The sequence below is a fragment of the Myxocyprinus asiaticus genome, chromosome 28, assembly GCF_019703515.2.
Source record: "Myxocyprinus asiaticus isolate MX2 ecotype Aquarium Trade chromosome 28, UBuf_Myxa_2, whole genome shotgun sequence".
NCBI lineage: Eukaryota > Metazoa > Chordata > Actinopteri > Cypriniformes > Catostomidae > Myxocyprinus > Myxocyprinus asiaticus.
In genome coordinates this window covers 41,280,278-41,303,748 of record NC_059371.1, presented here as the reverse complement: position 1 = coordinate 41,303,748, position 23,471 = coordinate 41,280,278, and the positions used below count along the sequence as shown (strand labels likewise).

The following is a 23,471-nucleotide window of genomic DNA, read 5'->3' as shown; positions in this document are numbered from 1 at the left end:
ATGCCATTGCCCGAGAAGTTGAGCTCTTCATCGCCATGCGGAACATGCTGAACTCTGCAAAAAACATTGAAATGCACTCTAATCCTATTTACCTAAACAATTGTTTCGCAATACAGGCTTTTGTGAAGCAACTTAAAATAATGTCACGATAAAGATGTCCTTCGGATTTGATTCAATTTACACATGCAATTACAGATGCACAAACACATTCTGTTCAATAAATCTGACTGAATCCAGACGATCTAAGAAGGTTATTTTCAGCAAATTATCGTTTGAGTTCTGTTCGGTGTAAATTAATTACCATTGGAATTAAAGGCGATCTTTATCCTCATGTAAATTATATTTCGTGATTATTGTTTAAAAAATAGATTGCAATGCCCCACGTCCAATAAATATTTTATAGTTTATGGCCATTATTACAGGTAAAACTCAATGTGGGAATCCAGAGAACTTTATTTACTGAATAAAACTACAGATCTCTCTGAATGCTGTCAGTCAAGGCTCAAAGTGATTCTGCTGTTAAAGCCACAGCTTCTCGTCTTGCACCCCACAGACGCAATATAAAACTTTGGGTTACCTGAGGGAATAATGGATATCTCCGTATGTGAAATTATAATACGTTTTTACTCAGTAAAGAACTGAATGTCCAGATGCTTAAGGGCATTTTACAAGGTACGTGCTTTGCGATCTTCATGTAGCACACGCGCAACAATGCCAGCAACTGCTGCAGCTCAACGTGAGAGTGAAAAAATGACATGAATACTGTTAATATTGTATTCCGTTTTGCATGCAAGTAACAGTTAATAAAAGAACATACAAATATAAAGGCTTTTATATCTCTATAAAATAGTTTAACTACATATATAATTTATACTCAATAAACAGTTGTTGGGCAGACTGTAACGAACGATAGTGAGAAAAACAGACCCAAGAGCAGAGGAACAGTTCGAAGGATTTATTAACAGTAATAATGAGCAGTCACTGGGTTGAGCAATGTAGAAAATCCGACACCGGCTGCAGCAGCAGGAAGCGATCTCCAATGGTGTGCGCGTCGTAGATGCGCAAGGGGCAATCCGTGAAGAGTGTTTGTAGGATGAGTGTGTGCATTGTGGAAGTCAGGATCAGATTCATCGAATCCTCCATTGAAACTTGGTGAGATGCAGAACAACGCCCAGCAGAGATGAGCAAACTTAACTCCTGACATGCAGGCAGAGACGAGGTATCCTCCGTGGAAGGCCAGCTGACATGCAGCAATACTGGATGGCAACCAACAGATATACAAGACAGGACCAACTAGGCAGAGAGAGTGAGGTTAGTACTCAACATCAAACAACAATCTAGCAAAGACACTGAGAACACGACAGGCTTAAGAAGGGAGTGAATTAGGGGAGAACAGGTGTTGTTTGGCATGCTAATCAGTGGCATGATCAGCGTTCCTCCGGGAACAATCAGTGTTCCCATGGAATCGCTGATCAAGCATGCCGACTACGCCTGTGAGACATGAGGGAGAGAAAATGACAAAACATACAAAACAAACCAACAAACTCACCGGAGCCGTGACAGACATTGGGGGCGGCCTCTGTCAGAAACCACATCGACCGGGAGGCCATGGATGCGGAAGACATGGTTAATGACTGCTACCGCTGTCTCCATCGATGAAGGTAATTTGGAGAGGGGAATAAAATGAGCCGCCTTGGAGAACCGGTCCACTACAGTCAAAAAGACTGTGTTGCCATGGGAGGGGGGAGACCAGTTACAGAATCCATGGCTATGTACGACCAGGGTCTCGAAGGGACAAGCAGTGGTTGGAGGAGCCCGGCTGGGGTAAGCGGCTACTAATCAACGTACGTCCTGTGCTAATGATGGCCATCAGAATCGCTGTTTAATGAGTGTCTGAGTGCGAGTCGCCCTTGGATGACAAGCAACTTTGGATGAGTGACCCCACTGTAGGACGTGTGTCCAGGCAGATAGTGGAACAAATAAACGGCCCGCTGGGCACGTGGCGGGGGCTGCAGTATTTCGTAATGCCGCATGGACTTTAGCCTCCACCTCCCAGGATACCATGTCCACCAAGCGAATCCCAGGTAGAATGGTAGCCGGTGGGGTGGTGGAGGTCTTGACCTCAAAACATCTAGATAGGGAGTCAGGCTTGATGTTTTTAGAGCCCGGGCGATAAGACAGCATGAAGTTGAAACACGTGAAAAATAGTGCCCAGCGAGCCTGTCTAGAGTTTAGGCATTTGGCGCTATGAATATACTCTTGGTTCTTATGATCTGTCCAGACCACGGAAAGTACCCCCGAAGGCCACTCACCCTAGGTCAACCGGACAGCCAATAATTCTCGGTTGCTGACATCGTAATTCCGTTCATCTTGTGTTAAGCAGTGTGAAAAAAAGCACACGGATGCATCTTTCCATCCGAGGGGGAGCACTGCAACAAGACTGCTTCGAAACCAACCTCAGATGCATCCACTTCCACCAAGAACTGTTTTGCAGGATCAGGAGTAACGAAGATGGGTGCGGTAGAAAACTGCTCCTTTAATTTAGAAAACACGGCCTCAGCTTGCAAGGACCAACAGAAGTCAGTGTGTGTGGAGGTGAAGTCCGTCAGAGGTGCGGCGTGCTGACTGTAGTTCCTTATAAACCTCTGATAAAAATTAGCGAACCCCAGAAACCTCTGCATTGTCTTGCGAGAATCTGTGGTTGGCCAGTCAGAGATGGCTTTAACCTTAGTCGGGTCCATGCGTAATCCCTTGGATGAAACGATGAACCCTAGGAACGGAATCGACTGTGCATGAAAAGCACAGCTGATTCTCTAACAGTCGCTGAAGCACCTGCCTGACGTACTGCACATGGTCCTGGATATTCTGGGAGAAGATCAGAATATCATCAAGGTCGACAAACACAAAACGATCAACCATGTCTCTAAGCACGTCATTCACAAGCCCCTGGGAGACGGCGGGGACGTTGACCAATCTGAAAGGCATAACCGAATATTCAAAGTGCCCCCTATGGGTGTTAAAAGCCACCTTCCGGGGGGCCTGGGTAGCTCAGCGAGTATTGACGCTGACTACCAACCCTTGAGTCGCAAGTTCGAATCCAGGGCATGCTGAGTGACTCCAGCCAAGTCTCCTAAGCAAACAAATTGGCCCGGTTGCTAGGGAGGGTAGAGTCACATGGGGTAACCTCCTCGTGGTTCTCGCTCTCAATGGGGCGCATGGTAAGATGTGTGGATTGACTATCTCAGAAGCTGATGCAACTGAGACTTGTCCTCCACCACCCGCATTGAGGTGAGTAACTGCGCCACAACAAGGATCTACTAATTAGTGGGAATTGGGCATTACAAATTGGGAGAAAAGGGGATAAAAAAAAATTAATTAAAAAAAAGCCATCTTCCACTTATCCCCCTTCCTAATCCAGACAAGGTGATAAGCTTTGTGCAAGTCTAACTTTGTAAAGACGGACGCTCCCTGCAAGAGTTCGAAGGCTGAGGACATCAAAGGTAAAGGATAGCGATTCTTCACCATGATGTCATTCAGCCCCCGATAATCTATACAGGGTCTAAGCGAGCCATCCTTCTTCTCCACAAAGAAGAACCCTGCCCCTGCTGGCGAAGAGGAAGGGCAAATGAGACCAGTTGCCAGAGAATCATTGATATACAGTTGTGCTCAAAAGTTTGCATACCCTGGCAGAAATTGTGAAATTTTGGCATTGATATTGATATCTGTACATGGCCTCCCTCTCGGGAGCCGAGAGTGAATACAGCCATCCCAGAGGTGGCGAAGTGCCAGGAAGCAGTTCAATCACACAGTCAATTGGCTGATGAGGAGTAAGGGTCACGGCGCAGGACCGGCTGGACACCGCCCTCAAGTCATGGTATGTCAACAGTACTCCGGATAAGTCCTCCGGTTCATCCTGCAATGGAACACAAGACTTGACAGGGGAAACAGCAGAGTTAAGACAGTGTGAAAAAAGAACTCCAAGCAAGAACAGTGTTGGTTGACCAATCTATGTGTGGGTTGTGCGTTTCCAACCAAGGATGCCCCAACACTACCGGTACCAATGGAGATTGGATAAGGTGAAGGACAACTGCTCCTTATGATTCCCAGAGACAAAGGTGACCGGCTTTGTGGATTGAGTGATAACGGACAGTGGCATGCCACTTAGGGTGTGGGTGGTGATGGGTCTTTCCAACTGGACCATAGGAAGTCACCTCTTAGAAGCCAATTCGAAATCCATAAAGTTCCCTTCAGCTCTGGAATCAACCAATGCGGAAACCATGTGACAGGCAGATACATACTTCAGCTGGGCCAGGAGAAGTGTCCGAAGTCCAGGAGTTTTGTCCAAAGGTGCTGCGCTTGCCAGTAATCCCTCTCCTACCAACAAGCTATGTCTTTTACCAGAGTGGAAGCAGAGAGATGATCAGAAGCAGCACAGTAAAGACACAGTCCATCAACGAGACGTCGCTGTTTCTCTCTGCGTGAGATTTGAGTTCTATCGACTTGCATAGGCTCTGTGTCGGGCCGTGATACTGCCGAGATTGCTGGAGAGGCAGAACGGGTAGGAGGATCAGCCGCCAGGGTAGATGGAAAGTAGCGTCGGCGATGGTGACTGCGTAGGGTCAGGCATTGATTGACTCGGATAGCCAAATCTACCAAGTCATCTAAGCGTGGAGGCAAATCCAAAGAATAAATCTTGTCCAGAATGTCGTCGGAAAGACCATACAAAGATCGATCCCACATAGCGTGGTCATTCCACTCAAAAGAAGCAGCAAGTGTGCAATATTTAATCGCATAATCTGATACTCGTCGATCTCCTTAAGACAGTCCAGATAAAACCCTCGCCGCCTCCCGACCTTGAGCCGATCGTTCAAACACTCGGCGGAGCTCCATGGTAAAGGCATGATTGGAAGCGTAGTAAGGATGTCTGTTGTCCCACATGGCAGTGCCCCATTTGCCAGCTCTTCCAGCGAGGAGCGTAATAACACAGGCCACCTTCATCATATCCAAATCGAAAAAGGAGGGCTGTAACGTGAAGAACAGGGAACATTGCGAAAGGAATGCACTGCAGGATTCGGCCTCATCTGAATACGGGGCTGGAGGGAGAATGTGGGCTTCAAAGTATCCAGGAGCCAGAGGAACTGCCAGAGCTGGTAAGGAAGCTTCCTGAGATGGGCCAGCATCAGGAGATGGTGGAGCTGCTGAACAAAGGAGGTGAGTTCGGTGAGCTGCGAAGCCATCACCTCCAAAGCCCGGTTCGAGGCAGCGATTTAATCCTGCTGACGTCCCATGCCTGCGAGATGTAGGATATTAGATGCAGAAAAGCAAACAATTGCAGCAATATGACTTGAATCTTGAAAACTCAACCTTTTAATCCTGGAATTCCTCAACGTCATAAATTAAAGGACCAGGCACCAAGAAGTCTCACATCTGGCCAATAAAACTAACAAAGGAGTCTTGTCCAGATTACGCATGACTTGAGAACTTCATGTTTCTGAAGAAACCCCACTGCTTCAAGGGCAGAGGTCACAGGCAATAAAAGACAGAGAACACACTACCTGGAATTCCCAGGAAAGGCTCAAAACACACTCTGTTTTGTCCTCCGATATAAACCAATTTGCTACACTTACTCATCAGATCACGAAACATCGTGATTATCATCCTGCAAACAGCATCTAAAAAGAATCCATGAATGTTGTACTTTGCTGAGTTAACCCGCTGGAATGTACCTAGCCTTGCTAGATGTTTCTGAAAATTACTTTGACCTGTGATTAGTTGTATAACTGACAAATGAATGATTATAGCCTGATATACCTTTTTAAAATATTTGTAGTGATTTGTTATCACTTATAACTGACAAATCGACGATTATAATCTTTTATCTTGTATTATTCATCTCATTCTACTAAGAATGTTAACTATTCAAGGCTTAACCTGATATTATACCCTGACAATCAGGTTTCTCATAACGTGTAATGTTTTATCCATGTTGTAAAACCAATGAATTAACCAGTATGTTAGGATTTTCATGTTTTGTTACTTACACGTATAATAGTCATGAAAGTATGTCACATTTAGTACGTAAATGCTTGCTTGTTTACTAGAGAATGTTGATGACAACGAATGTCATGTATCTTGCACTGTTTTCAAGATATAAAAGTTCATGATTAAACATTCACTAGTATGAGCGGGAAGTTTGTAAGAATCCTCCACACAAAGGATTGTAAATCAACTTCGAAAAGGGCAGACCAGTTGACCATGTGACTCTGAAAAGCCACTTCTGATTGGCTCTGGACACCTCTGGGGTGCAGCCAGTTTCAGTTCAAAAGATCCCTACCAAGGAAGAACTCCCTCTTAGAACTACTCTCTTAGAACTCATCTCTTGGAACTGGCTCTGTGGTTCTCTTCTCTTGGTCGGCTCTCTTGCTTTTCACTCCTCCATGCCATGTAGAGTCCAAGGAACCTCGGGTCCCAAAGTCCCTAGGAAGCCTCTCACTCTCTGCTCTATGGTTCACATACCCAAAGGGAGTCGCGAGTCTTCCTTGCAGAAGGCCTCGTTTCAAAGCCCACCTCATCATGCATACACACAATAACTATCCGCGATCATCGACGGAACGAACTTTCTTCAAACGCCAAAGAACCAAGCAACACAAGGAAACGCAACCCAAGGAAATGCAAGGACACGCAAGTACATCTCCAGACTTTTGCTCAAAGTGCTGGTGTATTAGTTAAATACTTTTGGTAATCTGATTGCAAATCGATTTAGACTCAAAGAAGGATGAATGGTCCTTAAGGCTTTGTGTACAGACTCCATAATGTTCATTTTCTCTGTATTGATCATTTATTTCACATTCTGTCACTACTCACCAACCTGTTTCATGTTGTATGTATTAGATTAGTTTTATGTTTAGCAAAAAAGTTTGTTTGTATTCAAAGATAATTTGACTGTGGTATATTTAAAAAAAATAATCTCATCCCTGTTTTTAAAAGATTTCACTTCAAAGCTATACCTAAATATGTGTGATATTATTTTCAATAAGCCATGAGAATAATATTACTCCACTAAGTGAATTAATCATAATTCCCTTATTAAAACTAATTCCTTACAATAGAAATTGTGAGCAGATACAACGAGACGTATTATGATATTAATGGTGGAGAATTTTATTCAGACAAATAATCTAGTTATTTGTAATTTATCTTGCTTATAATGGTTGTCGAACGTGACTAATTCCATTATAAATTGCCTTACTTGATGTAGAATAAGGACAGTTTAAATTAATTCCTAGCTCACACATACTGTTTCCTATGAGACATGAGGGAGAGAAAATGACAAAACATACAAAACAAACTGACAAACACACTGGAGCCGTGACACAGACATTGTTTCTGAAAAGATAAAATATTGTATTTCCATGGCCTGTTTTCCCATATTTGAGTTCTAAACTAAAATGGGAGATCATGTTGAACTAGTTAAAGTAAAAAGTAGATCTTGCAGTTAAAAAGCTGGACACACCTGGAGAAGCCAATCTCTATCAGCTTGAATATACATCTTTTTATATATTATAGATCTGCTTTGGATGTCTGTTGGCTTTACATATTGTTCGCACAATTGTTTTGTTGTTTTTATTCAATCATAAAATACATCAAAGCTTAGGCTAATTAAAGCAAAACGTGACTCGACAACTTTATGCAATCTGTGTTATTAAATTTTTCAGATTACACGATTAATCGTCAGAAAAATTGTGAGACAGCCCTACGGTATAAGTGATGCAAAGTTAATCATCAGCACAGTCTGCATGGACTGTCCGGATGGGGCACAGATTTTCTTGAAATGCGGGGAGAGTCCTCGTCTGTGCACTTAGTCAGTGCATGCACCTCCCCTTAACTTTACTAAGAGTATCACAAAGTAGTCGTATTGCTCATGCACCGAATGTGTTTGTATTCGCTCGCGGTCAAAAGAGTTTACACTGACAGTCTGTGCGATCGACTGTGTGCGAGACAATTCGGCAGACAAAGGCCACACTTTTTAACTAAAAACACAATAAAATTTGCAGCCAGAGGCGTCATGTCCATTCAAACCTTTTTTTTTTTTTTTTACAAAGTTGATTTTGAATGGCCTATCTGAACTTCCAAACGTATTTGTTACTTTCATAATTAAATAGAATGATTATTGCATGTAAAAATTTAATTATGTTTTCTAAAAAGAATGGAATTTCTAACCATTACTAATGTTTCCAGAATGTTGCAGGTCTGTTTTTGTGTTACAAACTAAAAAAGAACTTATGCAGAACATTCTCCAATGGTTATATTTAGGTTTTATTGTGCCATAAACTAACTTTCCCAAAACATTGAAGGGAGGATTTATGGGACAATGTAGTAAGAGCTTAAAACGTTCTCTAATGGTTATTTTTAGGTTTTATATTTGTTCCTCTTTTTGCATAGTTTTTTTTTTAAATCATTTTTCATAAACGTTGCAGAGAGGCTGATAGACAACAATGAATGACATTATTGCAGTACAGAATTTAAATCCCTAAAAAGGGCAAGCATATAAAAGTACCTCTTAATTACTATTTTTCAACACATTAGGGCCTAAATACATTTCCAATAGCTGACTTTTTTTACTTCTTTTTTTTATTTTATTTTTTTTTTATTTTTTATTGCTTTTATTTTCAATGTTATAGCTTGTAGAAATCCTGAACATAACATTGAAAAGATAGGAGTGTTTGCCTCGTTTTATATTTAGATAAAGGTTGTGCGTTGACGACAGACTTTATATACAAAGTTGCATGTCCTCAGTATTTGCAGGGACCCCCTATTTAATATATTTCAGAAAAAAATGAACCGACTCACTCATTGCTCCTCTCCCAGCCTCTTAAATATTTGTATCCCCCAGTTTACAAAAACCTGTTGGGGTTTATTAAATGTTGTACAGATCAGAGTGTATGGGATCTGAAAGGATTAAAAAATTAAAATAAAAAAAATTGATTTGAAAAGCATACGTTAATTATATAATATGTGCTATCTTCCGATATTACTCTCTGCGTCTGATATAAAAGAACGCGCATTTGATCTGCACGCGATTTCATTCCTCCACAGGAATTCGCGCGCTTGCACAATTATTACACCCAACACTGGTGCTGAGGTAAGTGTTTCGCGTACACGCAATGGAACACAGAACGCCGTAATCGCACCTGATGCTTAAAGTCCCTGTTAAGAAAGACGCATCGTTCTTTTTTCTTTATGTGATGTCATGAAAGAACATATGTGTGCTGCAGAATATTTAGTGCGAGCCTGCATACCCTTAATAATGCGTTTTGTCATTGCTTTGTAGGTTCACGTGAAGAGTATCATTTATAAATATACATACGCGCCACATCTCTGCGCATGAGCACAAGGTATTTTAAATACCATTGAGAAAGTAGTCGGATTCAAATGTTTACATGGCTAATATTTTTCTTTTAATCTGATTATTTTAGGTCTACACCACTCCCTTCAATCGGATGGAAATTAATTACAAATCCAGCTTAATCGGATCATTTTTGTGTTTACATGAAGGCTTTTCAATCGGATTAAGCTATCAGTCGATTCTAAACGGTTTATTTGGATGCATGTAAACGTGGCCAGTGTGGTACTGGCATGACTTCAGGAGTTTATCATAATTTTATGTTTCATAAGTGAAATGAAAATTCTCTCATCATTTACTCACCCTCATGCTATCCCAGATGTGTATGAACTTTCTTTCTTGTGCAGAAGAATAGTTCATTTCTGTAGGTCCATACAATACAACTGAATGGTGGACAGAACTTTGAAGTGCCAAAAATCACATAAAGGCAGCGTAAAAGTAATCCAAACGACTCCAATGACTAAATCTATGTCTTCAGAAGCGATATGATGGGTGTGGGTGAGAAACAGACACAAGTGTTTTTACTATAAAAATAAATTTAAACTTGCCCTCCTGTGCGCGTTCACAAGAGGTATTTTGTTTTTTGCCGATTCATATTCTTCATTCATATCACCATCCTGAGCTGTTGTGCAAATATGATTTTTTAAATTCTTTTTCTTTTCTATTTCCTTCCTGCCCAGTAGTTGGCAGGGCCTATCACAAATTTAAGACGAAGCTTGGTTGATTTAGCAGCCGGGTGCATCCCTAATATTTTTATTTACATTTTTCCAAATTCATAACAGTTCTGAAGTGTCAGGGACACTGGATTAAAGTTTCTGCTTAAAGACTTAATTTTTTTAATTATTTATTTATTTATTTTTTATTATTATTATGTTATGAAAGGTAGGGGTGTATGATCCATCGATCTGGACTGATGCATCTATCAAATAACCAACGATGTGATGTCATTGATGCAACGCGTAAACATCTATGTATATATTTTTTTAAGATGGTCGTTTGTTTTGACACTTTAATGCAAGCCACATACGTACACATTTCCGTCAGGTGATGCAGCAACCTTATGATATTCATCTTGTTTTATAAACACTAAATATGCTTTTCATGTGGGACTAGGGCTGGACGATATGTCTTATAAAATTATATCTCGATAATTTTCAGCAAATTGACAATATTCAATATATATCTCGATAATTATGTATTTGTTCTAAAATGGCTCAAAAGTTTTTTTGTTTTTTTTTGTAATCAGAGGAACCATCATTTCATCCAAACAGCCATCGTAGCAAAGTAGATTCAATATTTTAAAGACATTAAAATATAATAATTAGTTTTTCATTAAATAAACACAAGGGAGAATGAAATGTAATACTTTTCATTGATTTGCACTTTATATATATATTGCATCTACAATGATACATAGTAGCTTAATAAAAAGCATTATTTACTTTCAGATGTTTTTACTAATATATTTTTGTGAATGAACAGGGTGTGCAAAGCTACTTCACTGACTTATTTTTGAAACCCTAGTTGAACATTGCATAATACTAATTATTATTATAATATAATGTTGAAGTATAATTTTTATTCTGATTATTAGATTTGCGTTATACAAAAGTAATATATTTCTGTCCTGTTTACTTCACCTCCACCTGGGGATTTAATTTTGACACTGAAAATGCTGTCGTATTTACTTCAACTTCACAAGAAGCTTTTATTTCAACACAAGGTGCGTCTCAGTCAGCTCCCTAGTTCAGTAGTCAGGGCACTGATCAGGGAGTTGGCCATTTTTAGGGTTGTTTCAATCGCAAAATCATTCCAGTGCACTAAAAAGTTTGCTCCCTAAAAAATCCCACAATGCACCATAAAAACCAGAGACCATTGTTGCTCACTATGTTCCCCTTAAGTGTCCCAATGTTCAGTGGATGAACACCCTTGCCAGTGCCTGAATTTGTGTATGCTGATTCACAACATGAGTCGGGGACAGAAAAGGCAATGTGTATTTGACAGTTTACAATGTTTTGCATTTCCTGTAATGCTGTAATCTCCTCCTTTTCTGTTATACGGTGCCGCGTTTGTAGATGTGTTTAATATATTGTTGCAGTCACTAATGTTTGGAATTGCGTGAATGCTTGAACCTGCATTACTTTGATTTCACAATGCACGTGAACTGACCTGAGAGCATCGCCATGTTCATGCACACAGATCAGTGCGTCACCGGTTTGTTCTGAATCACACACAGCCCATGTTTATCTGTCTTTAAATCACAGCCTTTTGTGGATTGATAATCACATATGACCAACTTGCAATGTTTTTTTTTTGTTTGTTTTTTTTTATGATTTTTCCCCTTTTTCACCCTATTTGGAATGCCCAATTCCCAATGCACGTAAGTCCTCGTGGTCGCCAAGTGATTCGCCTCAAAAAGGATGGCGGAGGACGAATCCCAGCTGCCTCCGTGTCTGAGACCGCCAACCCGTGCATCTTATCACATGGCTTGTTGAGTGCGTTGCCACGGAGACATAGCGCATGTGGAGGCTTCACGCCATCCACCGCGGCATCCGCGCTCAACTCACCACACGCCCCACTGAGAACGAACCACATTATAGTGACCACGAGGAGGTTACCCCATGTGAATCTACCCTCCCTTAGGATGCTTTGGAGACCTTAGGAGTCACTCAGCACACCCTGGGATTTGAACTAGCGAACTCCAGGGGTGGTAGCCAGCGTCTTTTACAACTGAGCTACCCAGGCCCTCCGACCAACTCGCCGTGTTGATGTTATTTTGATTAATTGTGCAGCCCTGAAGGATCGTGAAATTTGTCTACTGATGCGCTCTTGATGAAACGTAATGGCCAAATGAAAGCACATTAAAATCATCACGATATTCACAATATTGGTCAATTTTACATCGTCAACAAAATGAAAGGATAGCGCAGAGCCGATCACATGCACGATTAAATCGAGCTTCCCTTGATATCGTGGTGCATTTCAATTCTACATGATAATTTTCTATTTTGAAGCGCAATGCAGCAATTCAACCATGTCAAACGGCTAAACGGCTGTGATATTCTGAACAGCACTGAAGAGGGAAAGAGAAAACACCTGTCCTACACCAACATCAATTACAAGACTCACATCCTTATATCAAGGATCGGTTCTTGGTCCGCTTCTTTTTCTAATCTACATGATTCTGTCAGGCCAGATCATTCGTCTCCATGGTCTTAGTTTTCATAGTTATGCTGATGACACACAAATCTACATCACCTCCCAGTCCAAATCTGTTCTTGCACCCACTTCCATTACTGCTTGCCTCCAAGATCTTAAAGTCTGGATGGCAGCAAAGTTTTTAAAACTGAACACTGACAAAACCGAAATTTTGTTAGATGGCCCAAAATCCCTGGTCTCTTCCCATTACGACATTTCCATTGACATTAGCTGCGTTTACATGGACACTTTTTGTTTTAATCAGAATGAAATCATTCCGATTGATGATTCCATACATACTGTTTACATGAACGCTACATAAAGTTTATTCGGATTGAGTGTTTATATGTATCAAGCATCAGATCAGAACTGCTAATCAATACATCATAAATAACAAAAAATATGACATTCAAAATGTTCAAATATACCATCTACTCGTTTTCCAGCAACAATAAAAACATCTTTGAAATATACAGCCTTTGAATTGAGCCAAGAGGTTGGTTCTATTTACCTGTTTCATGTGATAGCATTATATGACCTCGCTGTCACATACAGTACAGTATATTGCCAAAACTCCACATATCGTCTGTGTGCTGAGCTGTGGGATGCGACAAAAGCAAAACTTTTGTTTCTATTTATAAAGCTTAATAAAGTGATACTGCTGCTCACATACCAGAGCCAAAATCACAAAGTCAACCAGTGATGAAGAGGACACTTAAATATATAATAACATGACCGTGTAAGATGTGTGACAATTGTAACATATTGTATAAAAGCATTATAACGTCACAATACAGTGTATATTTAATTGTAGGCTATACAGTATACAAAAATTGTCATTAAACAACACATACGATTTCTCGTGCTTTCACACATAACAAGAAATCAACTCCCATCACTCCTATCCTTCACAGACTGCACTGGGTCACAATTGCCTGTCGCATACAGTTCAAAATTCTTGTTTTAGTCTTTAAGGCCTTTTATGGATTAGCACCCTCATATCTGAGAGAACTAAAACATTCTTATGTTCCCGTCTGCACTCTTAGATCTAGTGCTGCAAACTTGCTTGTCATACCCAAGTTCAAATTGCCTATTGTCGGTGGTAGGGCTTTCAGTGTTACTGCACCAAAGCCTTGGAATCAATTGCCCCAAAACCTTCATGAATATATATATATATATACAGTGCGAATTCTCAGGGTCAGCAAAGCTTTCTCTGCTGGCCTAACATGACAAATGAATACATACTTTTTCATCCTTTCATTCTCAGTCACCTTTTTTGCCTATGTATTTTTAATCGCTTTCCACTCTTAATTAATCTACAAACAAATAGAGAAAAATGAAAAGTTTATCCAGTCAGAATTTATTCATTGATGCTTACAAGAAGTGGACAACTGTTTCACAAATCACATGCCCGAAGCCGAACCAGCGTGTGAGTCTGAGCTGCACCCCGTCAGGCCTTCAGAATTTCCACAGAATCCCTCAACAGTGCAAATTAATCTGCATCTAATGTCAGATTGTCAGATTCATCAGCCAATCCGATTGATTTATTTGTTCTTGCTGGGTGTGATCTTCAGGATGTCTCGGTCGAGGCCTTCTAGCTGGCCTTGAGTGACACAATGACGCTTTAAGTGAAAAAATTATTTGACTGCCCTATCATGGACTCACCCTCATGTTCTTCCAAACTTTCTTTCAGACTTTCTGTGATTGGTTCACACTCAATCTAAATTACTATCATCATGAAATGCAGCTATCAGTCATAATTACTGGTATAAATATATACATTTTGCACTGCAAAAATACAAAAATTAATATTAGGAATGGGGATAAAAATCAGATCTTACAAATTGTGATTCTTGAGGCAAACGATTTTTAAATTGTCTCCCTGATAAAAAAACAAAAAAACAATTTAATTCATTTTAAAATAGAAATGTTTAGCTTAATATGCTAATACGATAGATAGATAGATAGATAGATAGATAGATAGATAGATAGATAGATAGATAGATTACTATTTAGCACAGCTAATGTCAATTCACAATAATTTAAGAAATCGTAATACATATTGATTTGACATTTCAATGTCAGTATAACGAATGAGGAGGCAATTCACACCCCTAATAAAAAATTTATTTGATTTCTTTTTATATTTGTCCCTCTATAATTGATTTTTGTGTTCAATGTAGAGCTAATGGAAATGAAAGAGGAACATCAAGAGCTGAATGAAGTGAAGAAGAAACTTCAGGATCAGAAACATCATGATTACACAACTGGAGAAAAATCTCTGAGTGGCTCAAACACTAAGAAGAATTTCTCACCAAAAAAGCCTCAAAGAAGAGCAGCCAAAAATAATTTCACCTGCTCTCAATGTGGAAATAGTTTCTTATATGTAAGCCAGCTTAATGTACACATGAGAATTCACCCTGGACAGAGGCCTTACACGTGCCATCTCAAGAAGCCTTGCAAGTGTTCTTTTTGTGGAAAGAGTTTTGCACGTGTGTCCTATAAACAGCATCAGACAATACATATGTGGGGGTTCATATGTGCTTTGAATGTGGGAAAACCTTTACTACAGCTAGCAACTTAAACAAGCATCAAAGATTCATTCACTCAGTCAGTACACCTGAAAACACACAAGAGAATTCATACGGGAGTGAAACCATACCACTGCTCTTCATGTGTGGAAAGTTTTAGTGCAGCAAGTACTATACAGAAACATGTAAAAAAAGAATTGCTCAAGTAGTCACAGTGAGCAAAAAACATCCTCATGTCCAACGATATCAAGTAATTAGTTTGAAATTCAGATAAACGTAAAGAATTCTCCCAAAAGGGCAGCATCATGTAAAGCCCTGTTCGAATGGGACAAGTTTTTCCTGAGGAGGTTCAGGAAATCCAAGTTTCACAGACTTTTATTCCCATCCGAATCTGACAATTTTCTCACACAACCTCTGTAAACATTTCAGAGTAAATTATCTAATGTATTTTTTTTTTTTTGACTAACTCAAGGGTCCTCTGAGAAATCTAATCCTGTCCGAAAGTAAATATCTGTGATTTGCTGATTATTACGTTTTTTACATTTCTTCTCAAGTATTTGACCAACATGAACTACCGTTAAGACTTGTTTTGAAGTTCTTTTGTGCACCAATCTTCTGCCTGCTGCACGCCTTTCAATGTAGATGTAGATTTTTGCCATCTGATGAAAAACTAAGATAATAAAATCAACCAGGAAAGACAAATCGGGAAACTAAGTCTGGTCAGTGCAGTCCCGGTTCTACGGGGGTGCTTGAGGGTGCTAAGCAATCTCAGACGAAACTTAGAGCACTCTCAATTGCAGACCAGGGAAAACTGCCCGCGGGTCAATTTATCATGAATGTTTTTTATTAGATCTTTCATTTATCTGGCTTTTGGACCTATCGCGCATCCACAAGCTTAAAATATGCTCAGAGTTGACAGATAATAGATGCAACACCACAATCAGAGATTTATACATGCACAAATAGGAAATATTTCGCCTCATGTCATACTTAATTTATGCAATCTGGCAACCATGCATGCGAGTGCGCGCACTCTCTCTCCTCTTCGGAAAAAAAAAAAACATAAAGTGCTCAACAGTGCAATATTCTGCTCAAAGAAAAGTGTGATGCAGTCACTCCGTGTCCATTCGTGAGGCTGCATGTGCTGTTTAGTGCCAAGTCTGCGAGCAAACCTTTTCAGTGATGAACTTTAGTAAAATCCCAATAGATCTTCGCATCATTCGCATACAAAGGGGACACGCGAGTAAAACCAAGTGAGAGAAGAATATGTTTGATCTTTGTGTTATTTGTGAAATGCTGAAGTCCCTCACACCTGTATGTGAATGTTACTCTGGCAGCAATCATTTATCAGTATCATGCAGCCTGTTTTATTCAGTTATGTGCTGAATGGGATGCCAAATAAACCATTGATGATACTCACATCATGACCCATGAGTGTGTAAACAGGTTGATAATCTTCTGAGAATAAAACAAATGTGTCCACTTTGCGGCCAACATTAAAATAAGCCTTAAGAATCTATAATTTCAGAATATTTTATTTTACTATTAAACCAGACTCCTGATGTAGTGTGTAAATTGAATACTAAATTACCACTACATTGAAGTATGGTAAAATAAACAGTCTTAATTCAGTTTTACTAACACGTAATAGAAATGTAGCAGCAAAACTTCAAGCAATCGCAGAATGGTCCCATCAGTATACACTTCAGAAAAGTGTGCATCATTCACTGAGTGCATGAGTGCACTTCAACTTCTGGGCTTAAAAGATACAACTATGTAAAACTTTTTATCTTCTCTCTTCCATGTTCTACTTAACAGCTGATGAGGCCCCTGTACCAAAACAAGTGCACACCTCTGCTCAATTGAATATGTAAGACTAATACTGTAAATTGGCAAGCATATTTCCTTGAATCCCAGCAAACTTTTTGTGAACACACAATTGCTGCATAAAAAGTTATAAACGTGTATGATTGTGCAAATCAGTATGTCCTAATCTGCATTTTGCTGTCATTTTCTGCGACAGATCTTGTGAAAAAAAACGAAGCAATAAATGTTTTGTACATAACTGTTATTTAAGTTGTTTTAGTAGCATTTAAACATTTTTTTAAATGTGTAATTATGATACATCTCCACTTTATACAGAGCACCCCCACTATTTTCAGAAGCACCCTCAGTGATTTTGATCTGGAACCGGGCCTGCGCGAGATTAAAGGGAAAGCGCACTTTTAAATTAAGAAAATGTATGCAGCCGAGTTCACCCCACGAACCTATATAAGATCAAATGATTTGATGGATGGATGGATGGATGGATGGATATAGATAGATAGATAGATAGATAGATAGATAGATAGATAGATGGATAGATTTCTGTGTCATTAGGGGTGGGTGATATGACCAAAATCCTATATCATGATATGAGTATGTTACATCACGATAATGTTATATATCACGATATAGTTACATTTTACTATTAAAGGAAACCTTGACATACACATGACATTCAACACTGGAGAGAGACCTCACATGTGCCACCAGTGTGGAATAAGTTTTGCATATGCATGCCAATTCAAGAATCATCTCTGCTGTCACTCTGGAGAAAGGCCTTTTAAATGCGATAAGTGTGATAAAACATTTGCATTGAATTCATTCCTAAAACAACATCTGAAAACTCACACAAATGAGAAGCCTTACAAGTGCTCTTTTTGTGGAAAGAGTTTTGCACATGTGTCCTGTTTTAAAGAACACCAGAAAATACATACCGGTGCTCATATGTGCTTTGAATGTGGGAAGACCTTTATTACAGCCAGCAGCTTGAAACAGCACCAAATAATTCATTCTGGAGAGAAACCATACAAGTGCTCACACTGTGGAAAGAATATCACTCATTCACAATACCTGAAAAAACACAAGATAACTCATACTGGAGAGAAACCTTGCCACTGCTCTTCTTGTGGGAGGAGTTTCAAACAATCAGGTAATCTACATAGACATGTAACAAAGTATTGCCCAAGTATTCACAGCGAGCAAAAATCATCTTCAGGTCCAAGGACATCAATTAAAGAGCTGATGGAATTCCTCCAATAGAGCAGCATCATCTAAGAGAATAACAATGGACATTTGAAAAAGTGTTTGTATTAATAAATAATTTTTGTAGGAATGCTTTTCTGTTATGTCTGGGCTAAATGTTTGTTTTAAACATTTAAATGATGCCACGGTTCAAATAACTGAGATTTTTTTTCCCCCATTCTGATGGGTGATGTGAACATTAACTGAAGCTCCTGACCCTTATCTGCATGATTTTATGCACTGCACTGCTGCCTCACAATTGGCTGATTAGATAATCACTTGGATGATTGTTGGTGCCAGATGGGCTGGTTTGAGTATTTCTGTAACTGCTGATCTCCTGGGATTTTCACACACAACAGTCTCTAGAATTTACTCAGAATGGTGCCAAAAACAAAAAACATCCAGTGAGCGGCAGTTCTGTGGACAGAAACACCTTGTTGATGAGAGAGGTCAACAGAGAATGATCAGACAGGTTTGAACTGACAAAGTCTACAGTAACTCAGATAACCACTCTGTACAATTGTGGTGAGAAGAAGATCATCTCTGAATGCTATTCTGAGATGCGGGTTGGTGCTGTTTTGGCGGCACGAGGGGGATCTACACAATATTAGGCAGGTGGATTTAATGTTTTGGCTGATCGGTGTGTGTGTATATATATATATATATATGTGATATATATGTGTATGTATGTGTATACAAAAAGCCAAAAGTTTTCCCAGATACTTTCACACTCCAGTCCAGTATGAGGCGGAAAAGCGCCATAAGTTTTGCAAACCTCCATTAAACACAAGAAGATGGAAGAAGATCCCGCAGTTGGAGCTCTCAGTTCAGTATGTGTTTAATATATTTTACATCATTTGTGAGATTTTATTTATTTTGATGTGTATTTTGTCTGTGCATGTTGTTTTTCTCTCTTTTGACGTTTTAATGATCGTAAACGAAGCTTATCGCCGTATGTAACAGACTCTTCTAAATATTCAGTTTCAGGAGAAACAAGCAGAAATCTGAGAATATCATGTTTAATTTCTAATATATGAGCTCGTTAAATCAAGAAGCAGATTGTAAATGAGTTTAATTAAGGCGATTATATTTTGAATAAAGCTTGTTAAAGGTCAATATCTGATAATATTCCGTCTATCAGGAAAATTAAACCAAACACAAAGCACATATTTATATTTATATAATCTCAGAAACAAAGTTATTTAAACAAATCAGTTCTTGTGTGTAATTATAATAATGTTTTAGAGTTTGATGAATGTCAGTCCATTATAATGATGATGTTTTTGTGTTCAGATGTTCATCATGAGAGAGCAGGTGGATGTGATCTGCTGTAAATCAGTAGGAACTGATCTGTCCATGCTGGATATTGATGATTTCATCACAGAAATCTCTCAGCTGAAGAAAGAGGTGACGTCACTGAAGAAAGAGGTGACGTCACTGAATGCAAAGCTGAAGGAGAGAGAACTCGTTTCACGCTGTACCTGTTTTGAGCGAGTTAAAATTGAGATTGTAAGTTTCAAATTATGTGATATGACTGTGACTCTGTGATGATGAACGGTACAGATGTGATTGTGTTGTGTTTGTCAGGAGCTGGAAAAGGTTTCCTGTCAATCTTCAGTGTGTGTGACTAATGGGACCTCCACAGAATGTCAGGATTCAGTGTGGAGCGGCAGAGATCAGTCCACACCACAGCGGCTGCTGGACAAACTCTCTGAACAGAGATCCAGAGACACACAGGACTCACAGCTCACTTTACTCTGTTCTACTGATGCTCAGAAGAGTGTGTGTGACAGTAATCAGGGTGATCAAACCTCCACAGAGTCTCTGACTTCTGTCTGTAACGCTGGAGAACAGCAGATGCTGCAGACACCAGTGAAGATTGAAGTGAAGCAGGAGGAGATAAAAGAAAACACAGCAGAGGAACAACAGAGTGATGAAGATGATGATGAACAGCAGATGCTGCAGACACCAGTGAAGATGTGTTCAGTGAAGCTGCTGGACTGCAGAAACCTGATGAAGATGAGAGGAGAAACCACAACAGAGGAACAACAGCGAGATGAAGATAATTTTATTCCTTCAGGTATGTTTCTTCCTTTTAAGTTGTTTTACATTTTGATGACAATCAACTGTCATGTCAGCATGAAAAAGTTCCTCCTTGTTTTTATTGATGTTTTAGAAGTGTTCACTTGTCTTTTGTGCATTAAGGCCCCTGCACACTTGATCATTTAGATCAAAATCTGGACAATACAAAGGTGTTTTTGAGTTCACTCGATGGTTCGTAACAACTCGCCTGGGCAAACTTCTTACCGGCTGCTAAACACCTTCTTACTGCCATTGGTCCACGTCATCGCTAGGTTTGACCACTGATATATAAATAGAACTGGATCGGTGATGCAACGTTAAACTGACAGCAGGAGGTGAAGCCACCGGAAGTGTTCGAGCGGGCCATCTCAGTATGCCCAACCTCTCATAGAGCATCAATGACTGACAGGCTAAAACGCCCCCATTTCACCCTCTCCGACCTGCGGATACGACAGTTGCATTTCACCCTCTGTCATCATGTTCATTAAAATCATGTGTAATGTTTATTTAGCTTGTTATGGATAATATTCATTACGAGGGAGAAGATATACGTGGATCGCGATGTCAGAGCATTCACCTGCCCTGGTGTTAAGTCTATCAGTGCAGCACAACGATCACCAAAGAAAGCGGGAAAACTGTCCACAGGTTGTAATGTAAGTAGGAAAAGCTGTAATATCTGATTGTTTAGGGTGACAAAATGTCCTTAACTCCGAAAGGGACTTTAAAAAAGTCAGACTGGGATTTCTAAATCACCTTAAATGCCCTGTATTTGCTTGGTTTCACATTGAAGTGATCTCTGTAGTCAGTTAAATTCATTGTCCTCCAGTTGACCCATATCAGTTTAATTTTAACCAGCTTTGCTTTGCGTGTCTCCCTCAATCTCTGTGCTCGCTGCACGTACGATAGAATGAGAGAGCACGTGCTGTTATTCAAGTGACCTTGAGAAAAAGGCACTTTTTAACATAAAATGGGTAAAAGTGGTTAAAGATGCTGGCTACCACCCCTGGAGTTCGCTAGTTCGGTAGTTCGAATCCCAGGGTGTGCTGAGTGACTCCAGCCAGGTCTCCTAAGCAACCAAATTGGCCTGGTTGCTAGGGAGGGTAGATTCACATGGGGTAACCTCCTCGTGGTCACTATAACGTGGTTCGTTCTCGGTGGGGCGCGTGGTGAGTTGAGCGGATGCCGTGGTGGATGGCATGAAGCCTCCACACGCGCTATGTCTCCGTGGCAATGCGCTCAACAAGCCACGTAATAAGATGCGCGGGTTGATGGTCTCAGATGCGGAGGCAACTGGGATTCATCCTCTGCCACCTGGATTGAGGCGAATCGCTACACGACCATGAGGACTTAAAAAGCGCATTGGGAATTGGGCATTCCAAATTGGGTGAAAAAAAAACATAAAACAAATAACTCTGAACAAACACTTCTATGATCACAATAAATAAGTCTGAAAATGTCTGTTTGTATCTTACCTCCATTTCAGTGAACTTGTTTACATTCAGCTGATCTGTTCGCTGATGAAGTTTGTTAGAGGTGGATACTGTTTGATATAGATATACTGTACATAACTCGTTCGGGCTTTCAAGAAACAGGAAAAATTCCCGGCTTTAAATAAATAAATAATTACATGTGTAGGACGTTTGCGTTGTAGGGATGTACATGCCAATATATCGGGATGTACATACATACATGTCATCCCAGATGTGTATGACTTTCTTCAGCAAAATGCAAAGATTTTTAAAAGAATATCTCAGCTGTGTAGATCCACACAATGCAAGTTGACAAAACAAAAGGGTGCCAGATTCACCTTTATTTTAGACACTTTCACCCATTAACACTTTGATCCTCCTTTTTTGGACATTTGAAGTTTATTATTGTTTCATTCTACAACCTTACTAGTAAACTTATTTGTCTAGGGGTACACTGTAGTTAGGGCTCATACACTGTTTATATCTGTCACAACGGTTTGCAAAATAACATGAGAGTCAGTCCCAGGATGTGTGTCTGTGCGATTGTGCCAGCTAGGGGACGCCCAAAGAGAGGTCACTCACCTGCATTGGCTTCACTGTGGTCCGATAGCATGTCGCGTGGCGGTCTAATTCCCCGGTCAAGTCCTGGCGTTGGTTGTTAGTGTTCAGTTTTTTTTTCTCCCCAATTTGGAATGCCCAGTTTCCAATGCGCTTTAAGTCCTCGTGGTGGCGTAGTGACACCCCCTCAATCTGGGTGGTGGAGGATGAATCTTGGTTGCCTCCGCGTCTGAGACCGCCAACCTGCGCATCTTATCACGTGGCTTGTTGTGCACGTTACCGCAGAGACATAGTGCGTGTGGAGGCTTCACGCCATCCACAGCGGCATCCACGCACAACTCACCACGCGCCCCGCCAAGAGCGAACCACATTATAGCGACCACGAGGAGGTTACCCCATGTGACGCTACCCTCCCGAGTTCCCGTGTAGTAATAGTGGTAGTAAGACAACAGTGATACTTTCCAACTGGACAACAATCACTGTAGAAGAAAAGAGGAAGATCAGTCCACACAGAGCTGTATTTTCCCACACTCTTGACGAGCTGAGTTCCAAATTTAAAACTAATGGCCGCCCCATCTGATGCATGTGTGCCTTTCTTATTCCCCGCATATGAGTGATATAATCTGGACTCTGCCTTCTGTGTTTGTCAGTACTATCCCTAACTACCTCCTAACATGTATTATTTCAAATAAATGTCTCTCTGAGGCCTGACGCCACACCCACTTTTTCTCTTGCTCACCCTGCACAAGAAGCATTTAGTATTCAGCCCAGAATAATTCATTCATGTAGAATTAAGTATTATATCCAACCATGCCCTTTGCACAGCAAAAATCACAAATACTGTATATAATGGACGTTTGGGGTGTTCTGCCATTAAATTTGTTTTTTTGTTTTCTTGAATTGATTTTTAAATAGGATTTGAACCAGCAGAGCACAGTTCTTGTGATGTCCAGAGTAGAGAGGGTGGAGAGGGACAGGAGGATCTGTTGTTTGACTGTGACAAAAGCTGCAGACGTTAGTTTTTTTAGACACACTTTGTAAATGTGAATTTAAATGCACAATCCAGAAATAATAATAGCCACATAATTTTGAAGGGTTGGCACTCCAAAGAACATGTAATATTTAATTTGTATTCTTTGTCATTTTCATATTAATGAAGAAAAC

General features: G+C 40.1%; 1 protein-coding gene across 2 annotated transcripts in view; it reads left to right on the top strand.

Annotated features, from left to right (window-relative positions):
* Nucleotides 1-23,471, top strand: part of LOC127418576 (zinc finger protein ZFP2-like) — a 74,117-nt gene that overhangs the window by 10,723 nt on the left and 39,923 nt on the right. The window contains exon 3 of one of the 2 annotated variants that reach the window (XM_051659197.1): nucleotides 19,606-19,707. The exons of the other annotated variant lie outside the window; for it this stretch is intronic. Coding sequence (XP_051515157.1) covers nucleotides 19,606-19,707 — 102 coding nt within the window. The remainder of the gene's footprint in view (nucleotides 1-19,605; nucleotides 19,708-23,471) is intronic. 2 annotated transcript variants of the gene reach the window in all.